Source organism: Melospiza melodia, chromosome 1, assembly GCF_035770615.1.
Source record: "Melospiza melodia melodia isolate bMelMel2 chromosome 1, bMelMel2.pri, whole genome shotgun sequence".
NCBI lineage: Eukaryota > Metazoa > Chordata > Aves > Passeriformes > Passerellidae > Melospiza > Melospiza melodia.
The window spans coordinates 146,348,215-146,370,999 of NC_086194.1; the positions used below are offsets into that span (position 1 = coordinate 146,348,215).

The 22,785-nt window shown below is 34.6% G+C and overlaps 1 protein-coding gene across 5 annotated transcripts in view; it reads left to right on the forward strand.

The window, feature by feature from the left end:
• The window catches only part of RALYL (RALY RNA binding protein like), a 367,622-nt gene that overhangs the window by 172,288 nt on the left and 172,549 nt on the right, over positions 1 to 22,785 (forward strand). For all 5 annotated transcript variants that reach the window (XM_063170968.1, XM_063170956.1, XM_063170951.1 and 2 more), the window contains one exon: positions 9,929 to 10,207. In XM_063170968.1, the coding sequence (XP_063027038.1) occupies positions 9,952 to 10,207 (256 nt within the window). In that variant the 5' untranslated portion in view covers positions 9,929 to 9,951. The remainder of the gene's footprint in view (positions 1 to 9,928; positions 10,208 to 22,785) is intronic.

The following is a 22,785-nucleotide window of genomic DNA, read 5'->3' on the forward strand; positions in this document are numbered from 1 at the left end:
AAAAGTCCTGAATATTGAATTATCTGTTAAAACACTGAGAAAGCTACTGCAATTGGATATTGTGCCCTTAATATTCACAACAGAGAAAAATTACTGAAATAGTTTGTAGGCAAGACATGTTAATGCATGCATTGAGGCAGGCTTAAATATTCTATATATCTCAAGCCACTAAATCTTGAAAACACTTCTTTGGAACATTAGTTTTCTTGTAAGTTTCAGAAACCAAATTGCAAAAAAACTTCACATGCCTTTATGTTTAAATGATAGAAGAAAAATTGTTCCACAGATAGCTTTGAATTTGTTTTTTATGAAATGCCAAGGAGAGTCTATGGATCTAGTTTATAAGAACTTTGCACATGGTTGAATTATTGTGATGGAAAAAAGACCTGAATCAGATCCAAATACAAGACTTAAGACTCTAAAAAAATCATCATTAGATACATATTCATGTTTTCTATGAGTTTTCCTTTCTGTGCATTTTATGTATAGATGATGGAAATTCTCATTATCCTACATGGAAAATCCCATTTTCATATTTTGCATTTCAAAATCACATTTTCACATTCATTTCACACATTTCACTAAAGTTTATGAAGTAAAGAAATACCAGATGTCTTGTTGTATATCCTCAGTGGTAAGAGATTTCTTGTTTCTTGACTACCTTTGTAATTTTAAACTTTGATATATGCACATGAGATTTAGGGTGTGAAAAGACAACAGACTTTGTAGATAGACTAAAAAAGCATTCAGCTGTTTTGTGGTGAATGGTAACATATTACCTTGGGTTCCTGACTCAGGATGTGCTGTACAGGCTCAAGAATAAAAGCAAGACTGTGAGGGATGTGGCAGCCTACCAGATGTTGTCTGCAGATGTGCTTTTATTTTAAAGATGCAGTTAACACCCAACAAAAATCTTCAAAAATCTAGCCAGGCTGAATAACCAGGGTAAAAGAATGAAATGGAAAAGCCAAAAGCACAATATGTCAGTGATTTACTGCATAGTATTGCAAAAGTTACTGGCAGAGTCAAATATCAGAATTACTTTGTTGTCAGTAATAGCTTGTCTTCCGATAAGCCAGATGCACAGTGTGGTCATCTGCCATAAATCCCCAATACATGGTTGTGAGAGGGCCATTTTGGAGTGAGTACAACAGAATATGTGATTACAGTTTCACTCTGATTGTGAAATTCAAGTATTCTTAAATACCTCTCACCATTATGAAAGATCAAATAATTATTTTGATCAGCTAGTAGGGGGGTTAAAACATAAGAAATACCCATTAATAGAAAATACTTAGAAATATACAAAAATCAGAAAAACAAGAATACCACTAATCCTCAAAACAAACTCTTATGCTTTCAATTAAACTGCATATTTTCTATTACACTTCCTAGAGCTGCAGCATTTTTCTGGTGTTTTGCATTTTTAAATTTCTTTCATGCAACAACCCACTGAGCTGGAATATTGTCATTATTATTGCCAGTTTCCAAAGAAAGAGGACAACGTGGAGATATTAAGTGACTTGCACAAACTCTCTTATCAAGTCTGTACCAGAGCTAGGATTACAATTTGGAAGCTCTTGACTTCTTGTTTGGTATTCAACAGCCTAGACCATGAAATTCCTCAAATCCAATTTCAAACTCTTATAAAATAATAGAAGAAACATAAGGGAGCAAAATGCTAGTCAAAAATAATGCTACCAAAAGTTTTTCCAGAGACTTCAACAGCACAAAATTTGTCTACCTCTGAGCTGATTATAGCACTTCCATGAGCAATAAAGAACAGACTTTAAAAATGCATGACAAATTTTCCAAAATAATTTTCTTCCCTTAAGAATAATTTTAAAAATTCTTCATATCAACTCTTCTATGCTTAATGTCATCTGTTCCAAAACCAGCTTAGTACATATCAGAGAATGATTGAAATACGTGTGATGTTGGGGAAACATCTGACCATGACATTGGTACCCTTATTACAGCCAGTTTTAAATAATAGCTTTATAGTCTAAATCATTAAAACAATTCATTAATTAAAATTTCAGAAAATGTTGTATATTGTGACTGTAAACTCCCTTGAGGGCAGAGAAAATTGATGGAGTTTATTAGGAAGGTTAGAAATGTAAAAAATAATAGTAGGAGACTATCTTACTTGCCAAGGCTCATTTAATCCTCACAGTGATATGAAGCTGAAGAGAAAGCACAAAGACAGAGGGAGGAACAGTGCCAAATGACACCAAGCATTTCTACTGAACACAAGATTAGCTGGAAATAACACATGACAGCAAATATAGCTAAGATTTTTTTTAGGTGATCCATAGTATCACGAATTAACCAAGTGATGAGAAAGACAGAAGTCCGGCACATTTTACTGCCACTGCACCCAAAATTGAAGACTGAAAACAGATTTAGACAACTATAGAAAGTCAGAAATGCTTTAAAAATTATTAAAAATTCAGCAGGAATGAGTGATTAGAGAAGATTAAAATAGCTTGCTGCATAAATGATAAATGATGACTTAAAAGAGATGAGATAGCTGGCTACAAATAGATCTGGCCAAAATATTGGAAGTGAAGTTTGCCTTTTGCTTAAAAAACAAACAAAAGACCCCAAACTTGTTAATTTCATTCTCCAAGAACAAGTCTGACAGCAAGTAAAAGCAATGCATCCTAATACAAAAAATTTCCATTACCATTTCCTGGATAGACATATCCAGCACATAGATCCAAAGAATACATGTTAAAGTATCATATTTAACACATTATTTTAATTACTAATTAAAATTAGTAATTAAAATCATTATTTTAATTACTAATTAAAATTAGTAATTAAAATTAGTAATTAAAATTAGTAATTAATTTACTAATTAATATAAAAAGTGTCCAAATTGTGCTCTCTCTCCTTGAGATATTTTGAAAGGTGAAGTATTACCTGTAGGACAATAATAAAGGTCCCATTATGGAATCTGCTAAGTGACCTCAATGTCCAGATCTCTTAAATATATCATTGAAGTGTGTATCTCTTTAAAAAATTACACAGGTAAATAATGCATTATCTTTACTCCAATTTGAACCCTATTTAAAATTCTGAATAATTCTTAGGGTTTTTTTTTTCCTGATTTCACTCTATGGTTTACACAGTTATACTGGTATGTGCTATCATGATTACTTTTTATCTTAGCCCCCAGAGTTGAATCTTGACAATGTATAAATAAATCCTTGTATTTTATAGGGTTTAAATAAGAGGAAGGAGTGCTCATCAAATGTTTTATCAGAGAAACATATTTCTTTACAGGGTTATTTTCTACATCCTGAGAACAAAGAGCATGTGAATAGGAGGGAAAATCCCTACTTTTCTTTGCTGACATGTTACATTTCCTCTAGCCCATTAAGGTAGGAGAAGGTTCCAGTGAGTTAAAGAAGGATCTTTTCCTTTTTCCTCCCACTCCTTGCTGGTGGTACTACTCCTGGGATAGAGTGCACTTCTTCCCCTTACTGTTCCAAAAGCTTAAACAACTAATGTAAAATAATATATCCTTGAAAGTGTTTGTTTTTGTTGGTATGTTACTATTAAACCCTAACATAAAAATTTAAATTTTTTTACAAGCAGATATGTTTTATTCACCTTCCACAAAGACAGTATTTGTCTCTTTAAGAAGAGTGACAGCAGAAGATGAAGTGAGGTCTGCTATATCATTTTATCTTTCAGTGCTTCATTTTCTACAAGATGTGGCACATTGATGCATATAGTCATTTATGCAGCTCCAGAAATGCCGACTTGAAGGGAGCGTTGTCCGCGTTACAGGCAAGATGTGTCAACTCCTTCTTTAAAGTAATTGAAAGGAAGCAAAAAGCTAAACCATATAAAAACAAACAAACAAACAAATTAATTTATTAATAAATAAAAAGGCAGGATATCTTTAAGAGAGAGAGAGAGAAGAGGCATATTCTTTAACTTTAATGATGACTGGAAAAGCCTGAGTATTTTGATGTGAATATAACTAAGCATCTTATGAATAAATTTTTTCTTTATTTCTGTGACCTAGATATAGTAATTCAATGAAAATTAATTTAAAACATAAGGAAGAAAGAATTTCACCAAGACAAAATATATTTTGTCTGATAGTTTTCTGTCTTCTCTTCCCTGCTTCTCATTTCTGACAGCCATCACGAAATATCCAATAGTCATGTTTCCAACAGATATGAAAAGTTTTATAGGGGTTTTTTTCAAGTAGTGATTTAATGGAGATAAAATACTTTTAATGACTACTTATTAAAGCAATTAATATGAATATTGACTTTTCTCCATAAAATGCCAGTAAAGTACCAATGCAAGATAAATCTATGTGCAGGACATTTGATGCACAGAAGAATATTTCAAATGCTTAAATACCTTAACATTTTCTGCAACTCTATAAAAGTGTTAATGTTATCACTCTTTCTAAAAGTTAATTGAAAATTAGAGAAAATATTTTATGGCATAATCTTTTTTTCTTGATATAAATTTTAATAATTATTGATTCTTTAGGCTCAAACCCGGCACACCACAGAAAATCTCAGCTATTAAAGCAACAATTGAAATTTGATATTGACAAAAAGTTCAGCTTTTAACTGAGACTGGCTAGCAGAAGGGCAGAGATTGCTTGGAAATGCTGAAAAGAGCAAAACCCAAGGTGTTTTGGGCCAGAGACTGATCACATCACATAGTGCTGCCTTGACCAATACTATGATGTTTGATTTTTTGCCAGAATGTTCAGGTTGGCCCCCAGATATCCCAGCAATTAATTTCTCACAGTCTGTACTTCCTACTGTGGAGTTCATTGTGGAAACAAACATGAGTGTTGAACCCTGTGTCTGTTAAGGGCTTTATCTTTTTAAGAAGGATTTGCAATAATCATATGTGCACTATGAATCTCAGCGTTCAAGCATCTTATAATAAATATCAAAAATTAAGATTTGGAATTTATTGGTGCTTAGAGTAACTTTTCGGTGATCGAAATTTTCATATTTAAAAATGTTTCTCCACAGAATTACTCTTTTGCTATCACACACATCTAGTACAGGCTGTTGATTACTTACTGGCCCAGCTCTAAACACGATCTCAAAACAATTTTTTTTTGTTTTGGAGGAGGGGTGGTGGGAGAAGGAAAATGAAAGTGAATTTGATTTTTCCCTTTTTCTTTTGTAAAAAAATATAAGTACATGAAAGTTTGAAATTAAATGTCTATAAAAGTAACACTCTTTTATTTAATTTTCAGAGAGGATTATTTTTCCTTAAAGATTTTTGATTTTATTATTTCAGTTTTTCCTCAGTAGACCCTATTTTTTCCTAAAGACACTGCAAGTAATACTTAGTTTATTCAAATCTGTAGACTTTCCTCTATTTAGTTAAAAGGTTTTATTGTTGAAAGGTAAGAAACAGCTCTAAGATGAAAGAACATAAATACATAGAAACTCCTGAAAGTATTACTAAATTTAATGAAGACAATTTTTTTAAAGCAAAATTAGGTACAGATCTTAGGAAAAATTGGAAATAAGAGAAAATAATAAGAGAGAAAACCCAAGTCATCAATATAACTATTTCCTAGTCTTCTAAAGAGATTTATCTTATTTTTCTAATTATAACAAGGTTGTTACAGGTTAGCCTTGTTGGTTAATTCAGCATAGGAAAATGCATAAGGACAATTCCAGAGACAATGTTTCAGTATTTGGTAGAAATTTTAGTTAGAAGTCATGGATTCCTCTCAGTATTTTAAAATAAGAAACAGCTATACAATTGGGAAAATGCTGAAATGAATTGCTTTCACAATTCCTTTAATTAATATCCACAAACTTTCATATATCTTTAAATTTTTCTTGCATTTTGCCCAAATCACTGTCAGTTCAAAGGCATATTTTGCATTTTACTGTGTGAAGAATCATTATTAAAGTGCATAAAGCAGCACAGGGAGCAGAAGTCCAACAGGACTTTTATGATCGTGCCTTGACCCTACTCCCTAAAAGAAAAGCTTGGGCGTTACTGGAACGTAGAGTTTGACAAGGTGTTCTCTTTCTCTTCGATTCGAGTTTTGTGTTTTCGCTGCACCGGGCCATGGCACAGCTGGAAAAGGATTGTGGTCTGCACTTGGTGCCAGGCACAGCCCAGAGGGGACGCAGCTGTGGCATGGAGCTGTGCCTTCACATATGCATGCTACGGAAAGAGGATGAGTTTCACAGCCACAAAGTAATGTATTGTCGTGCTGGTGCTTAGCCAAGCTTTGTCAGAAAATGCTGGAAAAGTGAGGGAAGCCAAGACTTAAATTCTACTCCCTTCTTTTGCACTTCAAATTGACTGGTTTAAACTTTTCACTTGTACGTCCCAGATGATCAGAATTTCATTTTAGGAAATTGTGTCTTCATTCCAGTTTGACATATTAGAAATGTTGATGTTTAAGAAAGAATTTTAGAGATCTGCGTAGTAAAAGAAATGGCCTAATTTATTACTTTTTTTTAAACTATACCAAGATGAACTAGCTACTTCTTGGTAGACTAATTAAATCAGCTACTGCGTAGAACAATGCTGCATGTAGTGAAGTGCATTGAATAAATATAAAGTGCACTGACAGCTAAATGTTGTTTGTAAACCATTTTTAAAAGACATTTTTGGCATATAGGAGGAATTTATTACCAGAAAGGATCACTTCAATAATAGGAAATTAGCAAGATACCTTATTAAAGGCTGCAACAAAATGAGATTCTTTCAGATACGTTTCTCTCACTATTTCATTTAGTTCTGCATTTGTATGAGGTACAATGTTTGTGATTTTACTGATAGCTCAGAGAATGGGTATAATTCAGTATTCACTGATGTATATTAGAAGTGAGGTGTAGAAGTTACCATAAATTCTTTCACATTGTAATAAAGATCCCACAGATCTTTGATTTTAATGAAATATTCACAGTTGTATTGTGACCAGCAAGGCAATCAAATCTCAATGATTCATGTTAGTATTATTAGCACCCTTTGAATTTCTGCAGCATGTTTTCCTGACTGCTCATTTGAATATGAGAGAACCCACCAGACAACTACTTCTCTTTGTGTTATAAAAATATTGTAAATTTGCATTGCAAAGAACAATTACAACAGAGAAATATTCAATGTCCTATTCAAAGTCTATTTAAATTAGTACATAGAAAAACTGGGCAAAACTGAGGATTTTTATGAAATAACAATAGTTCTCCAAATCCCATGTTAAATGGCTAAACAACAGAGGAAATACAGAGTGTAGTAGAATGTTTAGAAAACATGGTGCTGGTAATGTGTGTGGTAGAAAACGTTGGTGGTGATAAATAAAGTGTTTTGTTGCATATACTTTTCATGGGAATCTTGAATTCTGGCAGATTTTCTGTAGTTTTTTTTCTCTGTGGATTTTTTTAATGGTCTGTTAGTCATGCTTAAATATTCCAACAGAGGTCACATTATTGTGTTAGAACTTATATATAAAAAAAACCATTAAAACATAGCACTTATTAAAATTGCTGGTCTGAAGATTAGAAAGTGGAAACAGAGGCACTAAAAGCATCTTACTGAAGAGTCATGCAGCAGTGGAAGAGACAAGTGTACCCTTCCAGGCTACTGCTTTCTAAGCCAGTCATACTTGTGATAAACTACCTCTATGTGTTTACTAAAATAACCAGCTACCAGCTCAATCAATGTAGATATTATCAGATACTAGATAGATAAGATGCTAAAAATTGTATAAGCACAGATACAGCTTTTTTTTTCCCCTGGATCTTCACAAAGATAAACACAGTGATCTCCATGGTAAGTTTTCCCAATAGAGTGGTATTTGAAGTGCTGTGTAACTCAGCAGCACAGGGGATACCAGTTGTTCCCTGTCCACACTAACCTTGTTATTCTTATACCTTGTTACTCTTATACCTTGTTATTCTGCCGTGTTACCTCTCCAGTTTGGGTCAGTAGGGCTCTTTAAGCTAACATGGCTGTGCTATTGTCATTTTGACTCCTGAGTAGTACAGGTGTATGTAAGATAGGGTTAAACTTCCTGGGTCCCAGAAAACATCAGCAGTTTATTTTATGCCAAGGTGGATCTTAGTGTGCATTATATTTACATTTTGTAAATGGTTTGCCTTGATAATATTACAGTACTAAACATACTACTTTTAATGTTCACAATATTCAGGTTAGCTCTATACAGACATGACTTCAAATATGCACAATCTGCACAGCAATCTAGAAATATACAGTATTGAATTTGTCTTATGATAAAGGTCAGAGGTTTGTGTCCAAGGCAGTTTTCCTGGTTTTCCAGGATGAAATATGTGCATGCATGCAGTATGTTATGTTTCCACAATGTATTTTAAAAATAAATAAACTTAGAGGAACCTACCCTTTTTTCTTATTTTCTTCTAAATGTTGTAGCATAAAGTTGCCATGCTGAGCTGTTAATCAAGTGAAAGCTATTTGACTGGCAGGTCTGCTGCACACTTTCATTTAACGAAGCAGGCTGTTTGCTGAGATTTAGGAGGACTGCCCATACATCTCTCTTGTATGTTCTTGGCTGGAAGGTGGGGTTTGGATCCTCTGGGATGGAGGACAGTCCAAGTGCTGATGGCTGTGACTGTGGCTGTTTTGTTCAGCAGGTATTCTGTGGAGTTCAGTGACAATAGTTCCTTTTTCTAGCTTCATGTATGGTAGCTACTGATTTAAAATACAAAACTTCCAATTTAGATGTTCAGAATAGAAGCTATTATACCTTTTCATTCTGAGAAATGAACTGAGTTTTAACTGTGAAAAGTATATAACTGGATTCTCTTCTTGCCTGAGTTGTTACTCGGATCTAATCAAGAGCGTGAACAGGTTAAAAAATAGTAGCACAGTTCTTGGCTGTAAGACATGGCCCATATTTTACTACTGCCTAAATGACCTATTTCTGACAAAATAAGTTTTCTCTACTTAAAGCTATGCATATTTTTTACATTTCTGTGGTCTACTAAAGCTAAAGAGAATGCAGTGCAGATGTGGGACAATTTCTTTTATTTCATTTCCGTCTAAGTAACTTGACATAAATATGTAAATAGACAGACCTGCTGGCAGGCCGAATTTGCATAGAAATTACGATAATCACATGCACTTCAGAGGGGTGAGGTGAGATGAACACAAGAAGTGTTGGGGTTTTTTTTCTTCTTTTACCAAATCTTTCCCAGAAATAATGTGGTTATTCCCATCAGAGATTTACCGGGATGCATTTCCACTCGTGACCTCAGATAAAAGGGCAAAGAAGCAAGAAAATCTGTGTTCCTAGAGTTAAAGTAGTTTATTTTTCTACTTTTTAATTCTCAGAACATAAGCCACTGACTTTTCTCACTTCTTTTTTGGTACTGAATTTACAGGGAAAATTGTTCTGATAGAAACATATTGATTGCAGTAAAGAATTGTATGTTACCTGCCTTGCACACCTCACAGCAATATTTAACTGGTGAGAAATGTGCTCTAACTGACACTAAACAAAAGCAGAGTTGTTTTTCATTTTAAGAGTTTGCTCTCTACGTGGCCTTGAATGTTCGTTTCTTTGACAGTAGATAATGATTCATTCTCTTGCTTTGCAGTTTCTAGATGGCTAAGTACTTAAAAAGTCAATATTGAATTTCTAAGCAGAAATCCAGATATGATTACAGTAAAGCTCTGCTATCACAGCATTATATTAAGTGATGTATTGGTATATTCCACATCTATAAAAATAAGAAGTTTAAATTTTACTTTTGAGGTGTATTTTAAAATGTGCTATGTTGATTTTATTGATAGTTTGATTCTTCTGAATCAAGATTCACCCAAAGTGAAAAATTAAAAGTGAATTATTGCTGTAAAAATCATCCAAAGTCAGGGTAACTGTATGCTTGGAAACATAATTCTCTTTGTTTTTTTATTTAAGGTTTAAAGCCAAGTGATCCAACCATGACTGGCAAAACACAGACGAGCAATGTCACCAATAAGAACGACCCAAAGTCCATCAACTCCAGAGTCTTCATCGGTAATCTGAACACAGCTATTGTCAAAAAAGGCGACATCGAAGCAATCTTTGCAAAGTACGGCAAGATCGTGGGCTGCTCGGTGCACAAAGGTTATGCCTTCGTACAGTACATGAGCGAGAGGCACGCCAGAGCCGCCGTGGCGGGAGAGAACGCCAGGATCATTGCGGGGCAGCCGCTAGGTAAGGGCTGGTTAATGCCACTGGAATGCTGCTTTCACTTTCCCTTCTGTTTGAAATACCACCTGCTGATGTTGCCTGCAGGACTAGTGAGTTTGTTTGCCCATGCTCCATCTCAGCATATTTCCAGGATTTTGGAACTGACAGAATGCTTAACGTGGTGCTGCATATGGTGTTATGTAGCACCATGTTACCTAGGTGCTACAAAATATTTAGCCCTACAAACTGCTTATTTATTAAACAGATCACTTCTGAAAACTTTATACTTACTTGTAATTCCACTGTAGTGAATACGATTACTCTTGTGAAGAAAAAATGACTATTTTTTCATAGAATCTACTTTAGTAAATTTACTGTAGTATAACAGGGCTCGTCTAATAGATGAGGTTATCTTTCATGTAATGAATCTAAAATGATACCCAGCCCACAGATGTGTCAGATATTATACAGAAGCAAAAGAATAGTTTTTATTTGTCCTTGAAATCATGGCAAATCAAACTATAACAGTGTTATTTAGAGAAGTATATTATTAAAAACTAAGATTGCAAGTTTCCCACATAATAGTGTAAACATTCTTCATCTGAATTCTAAATAAACAAAAGAAAAAAAAGTAATATTTTTCTCTTCTAGTGCTTTGTCATGAATGCTTAAGTAAAATCTAGTTGTTACATAATGCAAATTTTACCTCTGGAAGCTATTTTTAATTGCCTATGTAGGCTGTCCGTGATAAGCCCTGGAGTCCATTCTTAGACACAGTCATATATATACAGTAGCAATGTTTAGTACATCAAGATGCTTGGTAGGATTCAGAGTTCTTTCACTACAGCTCTGAATTGTATTTCTCATATTCAACACCAAGTGTGTAATGGCTACGTCAGGGAAAGGTGAAGTGTAGCCAGTGTTTTGGCTGTAACAAGCCATAAAGAATCAATATGGCTTGTTCGTTTTCAGTGTTGCAGGCTGTGGAAATCTATTTTTCTGATTGTTTGTAGAAATTGAAGCATTTGTGTTACATGGACTGTTCTTTTATCACAGTTATTGAACAGCAATTTTAAGTTTTATATTTTAACTCCTACCCTTTGGGTTCAAGAGTAAAACAGATTAAATAATTTCAATTGTATTCAAGGGGAGATTGCTTTCGAACTTCATTAGGAAAAGTCATATAGATGAGTGAAATAAAAGAACTCAAGTGATAAAAGCAAGGCAGCACAGTCAGTCTGTGGGATGGCATTAATGGAAGACATTTCCTGGAGCGGTGTTCTCCAAGCAATAGGCCATGTAATGCCATCAGTGCATTACTTACAGCTTCTTGCACACTGGTCTGACCAGATTTTTTAAACTGTGTTTTCCTAAGGCAATAGACCTGTTATTACTATGATTATCGTTGCTAGACTCTTTAAGTATTTCTTGTGGCATCTGTAATATGCCAAGCATTTTGTACAAGGAAATGCCTTTGCACTACTCTGTGTACTTTTGTGCTTTCTGCAGCAGGGAAGTGAATTTGTTGCAAAGGAAATTAAGTGACCAATAATTGCTTGAGTTGTTTGAATATTTTAATAGTAACAGAAATTATTTACTCAATATTAAGTTTCAACTGTTTAATCTTAAAATACTTTGATTTTTCTGCACATTCTCCTGATAACATATTCATACTTCAGTTCCTAATATATCAAGGAATATAAAGAATAAGCAAGGTGAGATTTTCTTTTTTCCTTCCTAATTTGGTCTTTTTTATATGTGAAATACAGTTGCTATCAGTACGGTTTGACAAAAATAATGAATTTATAAAAATGGAACTTCTCATTAAAGAAATTGGTTCTATGAATTGTTCTAATTGGCAGTAGACATTAACAGTCACCATACATTAATGAGTAGATGACTGAGAAAATTTACTTGGGATTTTGACCCAGAACATCTTTGGCACAAATAGTGCATTACTGTGAAACTTCTAGATGAAAATTACTTTTTTCTCTGTCCCAAGAGCTTTGCATTCTGAAATAAATAGAACTAATGAATTTATGTCAGCAGTCAAGTTAGGGAAAGGGACAGGAAAATCCTGTTACAGATATACAAATAAACTTGTTTAACATAGCTGAATTTCCTATTAAATTGAATTAGAATAAATTAGTAATGTGAGGGCTGGATGATAACCAGATAAGGAAAGTTATTTGAGCAAGGGAATATTTGAAAAACATTATTCCATGGTATATGCTTGATACTACTATACACTCTAGTACTCAGAACCTCACAAAAGAAAGCATAGCTTCATTTAGATTATGTTAATAATGTACATTATCTTTCATGGTATGGTGAACTGAACCGTTTACATTAGCTCCTGCATTTTGTGGACTAATGCCATTCAAAATAATGCAGCTCTATTATCAGAGTCAGAAACCTTTCAGATGTGTGCATCTGAAATTTAAAATTGAACCTGTAAATTCTTGTAGCTTTTTAGAGTGCCACACAGTTCACTGCATATCCTGTCTAAATGTTTCCTCTGAGCTGGAGCCACAAAAGATTAGGCTCAGTAGGTATATAATAAAGCATTTTGTTTAGCAAATTCCTCAAAGTAGTCGTACAAATCTAAAACATTGGTATTACCCTAAGTCTTGCCAGCTTCCTGGGGGTCATTATTTTTGGCCTGATGTTGGTCTCATCCATCAACTCTGAAGTGTGTAGTGGTCAGTGATATGTAATGGTGGTGCCAGGGATACTGCAACTTGACAGAAGAGGATTTCATGAGCTACGTGATTTCCAATCTTCCTGTTTCATAAAGTGCAACGCACTCTAAAAAGTTGTGGGGTAGAGATCGTAAAGGAAGACAAAAAAATATGCTTGGGAAATTTATGGCTATTATTGTGAAGTACAGCGTAGTTTCTTGAAGTAATATTATGTCTTCATGGGAATAGCATGTTTTCCTGCCCTCAGGACAGAGACAGGTCAGTATAGGGCACAGGAGTCTGCTTCACAATGATTATTTTGTAAATTGCTTCAGGCTGGAGTTGAGAAAATATTGAAGTTGTTCTAGGACAAAACTGCAAGTTATGTTCTTTGTTGTGGGAACACATCCACACTATTAACTCTTCTCAAAAGTTTTTTACCCTTTTATGCACACTTGTGAGTTACAGAATATTTGTGCATATCCACTTCCTTTCCAAATAGGACAAAGAGACAGGATGAATAGGAATTATTCTGAGGAAAATAATGAGTCTGTGAACTTTATCAAGGGTAATTTCATCCTTCTCTGGTGAGCAAAGTATTAGACACATGCTTGCTCAAAAATGAATGGTGCAAGTCCCTCATTGCAGCTGTGGGCTGGGGAAATGAGCTGTAACCTTTCTCATAGTGAGGAGCCCAAGCCTGAACACAGGATTCGAGGTGCAGCCTCACCAATGCCAAGTGCAACAGCATGATCACTCTCCTGGTCCTGCTGGCCACAGTTTCTGATACAGGCCAGGATGACATTGTCCTTCTTTGGCCACCTGGGCACACTCCAGCTCAAGTTCAGCTGCTGTTAACTAGCACTGCTGGACTCTTTTCCTCCAGGCAGATTTCCAGACATTCTGGAAATCATCCCCCCTCTGTAGCTCTACACGGGATTCTTGAGACCCAAGTGCAGGTCCCAACACATGATCTTATTGAACCTCGTCAATGGTCTTGGCCCATTGATCCAGCCTGTCCAGATCCCTCTGCAGTGCCTCCCACCCAACTTGGTGTTGTCTGCAAACTTGCTGACAGTACACTCCATCCCCTCACTCAATCATGAATAAAGATTTTAAGATAAAGATATGCATCGCAGCTTCTCTCTGAAATTCTGGTATAACATCATATCAACTTCTAAATCATAATGTCCCTTTGATTGTTCTTGGTTAATAGTTCATAGCCTTTTATTTTATAATATCTTAATTATTATGCCTAATTTTTTTTCCATTTTCATGCACATTTTTATACCAGGATAATTCCTTTAACTTGAGAATTTTTCTTCATTTGTGCATAAAACCCAGGGCTTATACAGGTATCTTCTTGGAGGTATCTTATAAAAAAGTTAAATGGTATAAGGCTTCTACTTTAGTTCTTTTTCATGAAAGACACATGGAATTTCATTGTTGAATCCTTAGGAAGAGGAAAGATTATAGCACCAAGACTACAAGAGATGCTGTAGTTCTCCAGCTGATGCCTTTTTTAACTAATAAATTAGTTCCTCTGTAGCTTGAATCGTGTTCTGTTGCTGCAAATATTACTCACCTGTGTCGCCTTCAGGTCTAAATTAGATGCAGTCTCTGAATACCAAGTGAGTGTATATTGACCCATAGTCTAAGGTAAGATGCTGGTTGCAGATATTTATTTTCAGAGACATACACTTTTACACATCCTTTTGAGAAGCACAAGAGCCCTGAAGGGGCTTTTTAAATTATAACTACCCAGTAGAAAATATCCAAGGTGAATAGCAGGTAATAAAGGGAGATTTTAGAGAGACTCAACATATACCTTTGCTGCAAATTGAACTGATGTGATAATAAGGCTGTTTTATCTTTTGTTTCTCTTGCCTCTACTCAAAACATATCTTTTCTATTTTATGTTTGTAATGTCTAACAACACTGAGAGACTTACATGTGTATTTGTAGAACAAGGACTCTCCAGACTGAAACAATTTTTCACCTCAATCTGAGCTACAGAAAACATTTATTGTGTCATGAAAGTTTCTGTCTTAAAAGGAATAAATACTTTTGCTGTTTTAGTGAACTAATTTGTTAAAAAAAGCATTTTGACTTAAAAAAATAACAGATTTACCCAAACTTTCTGGATGACTAATATTTATCTAAGACAACGATAGGCTAAGATAAGAAAGTCAAATCTAAATTAGGGGTTGTTCCATTTCCACTTAGTCATCAGTTTTCAGTCAGTAGCATGGAAGCATACCAATCTTTTATTTGTACAAACACAAGTCATGATTTATTAGAGCATTCTGGGTACTCTTACCAACCTACCTCCCACTAATGTAATGGCAGGATTTATCAGGAAAGCAGTGCTGTCTTGTTTTAAAGACTATAGTGGAGCAGCAACTGAAAAGGTTTCTTATTTTGCTTCTATAAATCTGTAAAGACTTGAGTTTTAATGCGAGTCAAAACATTCCAGGCAAGGACAATGACTACCTAAAGCAAACTCCTTAGCATGGACTTTACTGATATAATGAAAAAGTGGGAATATTTAGATATTTTGATGTATATTTTAAGGGAATATTAAAAATAGAATAACTATGTACACATAATTATTATTCATGTATTCAAATTTTGTTTTAGATCGCATAACATTAGGAGATTGTGTATTGTAATTTTCATATTACAGGACCAGGAAGGACAATGCACTTCATAGAAAATTCTTTGGTCATTTTTAATTTCTGCAGGCTCACATTTTGATATATTGTACTTTTACACCATGGAGCGTTACACCATGGTGTAAATAATCTGAGAACTGTAACTCAGTAATACGCAGGTAATTTTCCAAGCAAGTGAGAGTTAGAAAGCAAAGTATTTACGTTCTGATGAGCCATGATAACTTTATAGCACATGGTTTTCAACACTGGAAAGTTGTCCTTCAAAGAATATTGTATTCTTCTGAAAAAATAATCCACTTTTTAATTAATAGTGTTTAAGCAAAAGCAAAATCACGCTTGTTAACTGCTCTATAAGGAATTATCATTATCATGTAAGTTTGAGAATAAAAAAATTTAATAAGCAAATACTTGAATATTAAAATAAATTATCCATAAACCTATAAAACTTGTGAGATGTTGTGAGTCTTGGCTTACTGTGGGGAGGACTTTTGCATTTGCTGAACTCATATAATTATTTTTTAGTTACTTCAAAAGTGATACCAGTTTCTTTTTGTAAAGTAGCTATTAACATCCAGGCCAGGTTTTGAGGAAGTTTATTTGATCCAGAACTTTTTTATGTTGAACTAAACATAAAGTAATGATAAAGCAAAAAGACCAAGTGGTCTTCTTCCAAAATCAAACTAACAGAAACAAAACCCAAAACATAGTGCATTTGCAGCCAAGATGAACGTAATGCCTAATGTCACAGGAACCTAGAGTGAAACTTGGGATATTGACCCTGGCTTGCACTGTCTTTACTAAGTCATTCCCACTAAATCCCTTCTTAGTCAATGTCTTCATCATCAAGCCCTCAGGCACACGCAGATTGTTACAAAACATCTGAAAAATTATTAATTTTATTTCCACAGCTTAGCTCAGAGGAGCTAAATTTTGCCCACTAGAACTAACTCTTCATTCCATTATTCCAACCTGTTTCTATATTTGGGAACCATTGTAATCCTGGTTCAGCCTACTCTGTGCAGGAATAGAGATCCTGTCCAAAGACCTACCTCATAGGTCTCAGCCTATTTTGCTGAGACATTTTGCTACCCGTGCCCTTGTGGTCTTGGTGAGGTCTATGCAATAGCACACTGGAGTGTCAAGTCTTACTGTAGAGGGCCTTGGATACAACAATCTTTCTTCATAGAGTCTTCTAATAGTGGATAATTTTCATATGTCCCTTACTGTTACACATTTTGGTGTCTCCCAATACTTTATGCCTTCTATTTTTGCAGTAAGATCCTGCAGCCATAGCAGCAGATTATAAGCCAGTTTCATGCTCTTGAAGAGAAAAACATGATTAAATCTTGTTGTCACTCCACAGTCCTGTTTCTTCTGCATTTCTGTTATCAATATTTCCTCATCCTATATTCACATTGACACAAACCGTTCCATGTGCTATCCATGTGTGTAAAACAATTCATATAAAGGTAGGAAGGGAGGGTAATTTTTAACAATCATCCCTCAGCAGTTCAGGGCAGGGCACAGTTGCACAATTGATGTATGCTTGTTCCAGAAGAGCAAGCTGAATTCTTCATCATGAAAGAAAAATCCATATTTTAATAGAATGACCTGATTCCTTAGATTGAGAATCCCTGGACTAAGAAAGAATGAGTTTGAGCCCCCATATTTCACAAAAGTTTCTATTTCTTTCTTAGTGAGACTTGGTCAATTCTGAGTGAAACTACAATTTAAATCTATTTTTCATGTTCAGAAAAGCACATATCAATAAAATAGTTTATTTATGAGGTGAACTTAGGGGGGTGAAGTTTTCTTTATTGCTTGCTTGATGTTTCTTTCTGTGAAATTCTTTATATTATCATAAAGTGAAAGTTTGCAAAGTTCTTCCTGGAATAAGATTTTGTACTTTGAGCAGCCTGATGTCAGTTCATGCAAATGTTAAGCATGTCCTCCATCATAATACCAAAAATGATGACCTGATTGCTTGTCACCAACAGATGTTATTGAAAGAAAACCTTTCCTTCAACGCTTTATAACGATGCATATAAATATACATTTAGTCTTCTGCATGGGCAGCTCATCTTTAAAATCATAGACAAGGTGTTATTATGGGATCTTTCTAGGTCCTTCTCTGCTTTTTGACATGTCTGTATATAGCACATGGTCCATCTGCATAAAATGTTACTTTTTTCATCATTTCAGCCTTGGGTTTCATAAACACTTTAAGTCTTCTTTTAAGATGGATCAGATATATCCTTAGTCATTTTGTAAGAGCTTTTCAAAACATTTAGATGATGTTATCTCAAACACCTCTCTATTATGCCTTTCTTATGTTCATATCTTTATAAGATTGTTATTTTTGGGTTTTTTAGCAAACCATATCCAGAGGGTCCTTCTGGGTTTGAAGTTAATGCTGTTTTATTTCTTCTGCAGGTTTGTAAGAAGCTTCCATTGCGACAGACAGAATTCTTTACCTTTTCTTAAATTTACTTGCTTTGATTAGTGGCTGCTGAGACCACTAAAATTGTATAGCAAATTTATAATGTTAAATGCTGACCTGTTATAACATTAGGCAGTGATAAAAACATTGTTGTGATAGGTTCTCTGATAATATTTGTCTCAAAGTCCCATTTGGAATGCACAGTACCAAAACAAGAACTATCTCTAGGATGCTCTCCAATTTTTAGTTTGGTATGCTAGGAGGTCTTGTAATCTGCAGCTTCACTTCTTTTGCTTGATCTAGCTTGATTTAATTTGATAGACTATTTTCCATTCATTTGGCTTCTTTAATTTTAGATAGAATCTCAACCAGAATGAGTGATATTTTCTTGATCATTTGACAATACTTCACTATTTCACTTGTACTGATGCCGTTAGAGTTGCTGATGTCTTGTCACCTGTTTTTTTTTTAATGTGTGCCTGCCATATATACTTCTTTTCTCATTCTTTTATTAAAACATTTCATTGGAGACCTCTTTCCAAAAGGTATATGTAGAAATTCACTTCTGCTATGGGTTGTATGGAAAGGGCAGAGAATCAGAAGATTTCTTATCTAAATCTGACAGGCCAGTTTTTATCTTTCTAATCTGTAATTTGAGGCATGGGGGTTTTCAATAGGTATTCAGCACTGAATGGTGACAGGAGAGAATAATGCTATTTTAGTGTACTGCAGACTCTGGGTAAGCCCCAGCCCTGTTATTTGTCTTTGGACTATGATTGCTAAAGCCTTGAAATAGATTTGCCTCCCAAGTTATCACTCAGCTGTTTGGAAGAGGAAGTATAGCAAATTTTTTTCCTGCCAGAATACTGATGTAGCATAAAAAATTATTCTCATAATCATAGTCTAAATTCATGGAAGCTGGTCTTTAGCATGATGAACTTTTAGGATCACTCTTCCTGTTTCTTTCCTTTCTTAACAGCAAGCTCAGCTAAAATGAAAGTGTTCTTTTTTTCTATTTAACTTAACTGAGACAAGAAATGTTTTGAGGGCACATTTGCTGTCTCAGGTTTGATTTCATGTCTTAAGCCTACTTCCATTTCACATCTAAGGAAAATACAGTGGAGGAAATCTGTTTCTTTCTCAGGTTTCACACTTTATCCTACCATGCTTTCAACAGCAGACAGCATCATCAGCAAGGCACGTATATTGGGAAAAAAAACCCCAAAGTTAGTTGTTTAGAATTTATTAATAAATCAGTTAGTTTTCAGCATGTCATACTGGAAAAGAAAAGTTCGCTAGAAAAAAATAAGAGAAATTTGACAAATTAGATGCTCTTGTTCTATACTACTTCTCCCTTTTCCAGAAGAAATGTTACTATTAATGAGCTCCACTAAAAACTTATGAAGTTTCAAGTAAAAGTAATTTCCTAGGTATTTTAATTACTCAGAACTGAAAACTATTCATATCCTTAATTGTTATAACCCTTTAAGTGACTTCAATACCTCCTAAAAAATTAATGGAAACTGAATCAGACTTTTTTTCATGGCAAGATTTATAATTTTCAAAAGGCCAACTGAAAAGGGATTAGGCTGGATTTTAGTTTACCTTAGAGAATACATTGTTTTACTTAGAAAATGATAATATATCTTTATGAAGACATTGTCTCTATTCCAACGCAGCATGGAATTTCTAATTTGATTTACATGTAAGTTCAGATATGTGAGTTCCTCAGCTTTCTCACACTAAATGATAACGGTCAGGAGGCTGAAAGCTGTGGATATACACTAGCTTGCCCCCAAAAGAAGTACAATCATTTCCACAACTAAGAACTAAAGGTGCACAGGAGTTCCTTGAAAGTCTTTGAGTCTTTGCTTCCACGAGTAAGATTTTTTTACTTTTTTTTTTTTTATTTATTTTTTAGGTGTGAAATGGTACACTTAAAGACCAACTGTTTTCCTTTGTGGCAGTCTCAGTATTTTAATAACTTTTTCTTTTGGTCAGGTCTGTTGTTTGTTTACCTAGTCTCCACAGTGTAAGTGTGCAATGACTTGATGTTCTCTGAACACTTTTATTACAAGTACACTTATCCATACATGTTTTTTATGAGATTAAAACCTCATTAAAAACAGCAAATCCAATAGAATGCTGTGGTAATTTGTTGCAGATATCTGTCCCACCTATCCTATTGTTTGCAGTTAAATGTCAGATTCTAATCCTCCTGTGCCTTGTTTCATTCTTCACACAATCATGAAAAAGAGGAACAGAACATGATGAGTTTGAAGTGCGGAATTAACTTTCAGATCTTGAAATAAACAGGGAAGTGTATAATATCTTCTATTTCTTCTACAACTGTAAGGTTTCTGGACTTACTTAATGAAATCTATGTCTATTTTGTTAGTGTTTCATGTGAGGAACACAATATTTTACTGAAAATAGCAAGTGTAAAACAAAGAGTAGATAATAAATAGACACTAGATGAGAGGAAAACCTGCACTTGGCAAAATCTGAAACCATTTCAAGCTGTGATTCACTTCTCAGCCGTATGATAATTCAGCATCTTAAATTTTAAAGAGACACTTAAAAATATTTTTAATGATTTTTTTAAGGTAAACTTTATCCCTTGATTTGATACTGTCACAGTTTTTGTTAAATTGTAGAATAATTTGTGTTGGGGGAGACCTCATCTAGTCCAACAACCTACTCAAAGCAAGGCTGACCCAAAACAGTGAACAGTCCAAAAGGTTTGTCAGCCACTTTCCCAGTCACTCATGCAACCCATAGCTCCAGTTTTGGCTGCAAGGGTGCCATAGGACATTGTGTCAAAGACCTTGCTGAAGATGAAGGGCACTTAAACTACCTCTTTCCCCTTCCATTAAGTTATTCATCCCATCACAGGAAGCTCACTGGGCTGGTCACAGTTTTCCTCACGAAATGCACTGACTGCTCCTCATTATCTTGTCCTTCATGAGTCTGGACACAGCTCCTAGGATGATTTCCCTGTAGTTGTCTGTTTTGTTTGGTTGGGGTTGTCCACCTTCAATACTAAAGTTTGTCCTGATCACAGAAGCAGGCCTTACATACATGTCGGTCAGCAACAGATTCACTGTCCTGCTCCAAGCTACACAGATCATGCACAGACAGTTCCCAAAAAACTTGAGGACATGATTTTCTTTTTCATATATTCCTTTATTTTTTCCCTCCTTGACTTCTTCCAAGTTCTTCCCCTTTTACCACATTATTTCATCTTAAAATATTCTACTACTGTCTTCCCCTAGCCTATTTTCCCAGTTTTTGTTAACTTTACAAATGTATTTGGCATTTATAAGAGCTTGTCCCAGAAATGTCTCTCTTATTCATGAGTTCTGTCATGTCACACTGCCCTTATTTTTTAAATGTGTAGTGTTTTGCCAGACTCAAGCTGCTACTTTTTGGTGATGTCAGAGGCTGGGATTAATCATCTGCATGCAAACCCTAATGTTTCCAATCGAGTGAGATAACACTGATTATGCCTGTAATTCTCCAGAGCCTATTTCTTGTCTTTGAAGATGAGTGTGACATTTGCCTTTTTTCAGTCATCAGGGAGCTCTCCTGATTTCTCCAGCCATTCAAAGGTGATAGAGAACAGCCTCACAATAATACTAACTAGCTCTTTTACTATCCCTAGATGCATTTTTTAAATCTCATATTTATTTTTAACACTAAAAATTTGTTTCATTATATCATTATGAAAGCTTAACATTCAAAGAAAAGCAAACACCACATTAATTCCTAACAAAATCAGTCAATTTCTCAGCAGTTTCTCTTTTCCACAATAAGAATATCACTTTCTTTTATATTTTTTTTTACTCAAGATTAGTAACAGGATTGTGAATTTAGATATGATTTCAAAAGGTTCTTGTTTTGTAAATGCAGATTATAGTTACTCCAGCAGTTGATCCGTATGGTATCTATGAAAGTGGCAGTTCTCCTGCAAATGATGGCAGAACATGTATGAAAGAAGTAATGCAGTGGTGCTCTGAAAATCTGTGCAAAGTCACAGGCTGGTATTTTGAAATCTTATTAAATTGGGCCACAGGGTAATAGGTAGGATGTTAATCTTCTGCACTAGTAAAACATTTGGGCTAAAAGAAATTAAAGAACATCATGTAGTGACAAGAATCACTGGTTAGAGAACTGTATAGATTTGGAAAGGAATATTTAGGTAAGGTGAAAGATTTATTTTTAATTGGAACTTCTTCATCTTATAAGGCCAAATTACTATATTGATTTGAACAATTAAGATGGTACCTTAAACAGATGCAGTTTTAGCAATTCAGAACTATAAGAAAGGGGTTATTGGCTTCTTTTTCTGATTGGGCTTTTTGACTATTCCCTGGAGGTTTTTTTTTTTTTTGTTTAGTTTTTCCTAATATACTACAGTGCATGTGACAAATAGGACAAATTTGCATCATAGATTTACAGAGTCACTCCCAATTGATATATCTTGAGTGAAAATTACTATTTGCCTTTGTCCAACTTTGAAAATCAAGTTTGGCACTAAATGATCTTGCTGCAGTCCTAGGAATTCCAATTGCCAAAGTTTGAAAAAGTTCTAGTTATTCCTTGACTTACAGAAATGATATTTGATAACTGTGTAAATAAGACCAGATCCATGTCTTAGGCAAATCCTTAAAGATATAGAGTTCATCAAATTGTGTTGGGTTGTTTTAGTTTTTTTTTATCTGGGGGAGGAAAAAGCCACTATTTTTACATTATCGCAAACTTAAAGGGGACATTATTTTAAGAATTATTATTTTTAAAATTGTA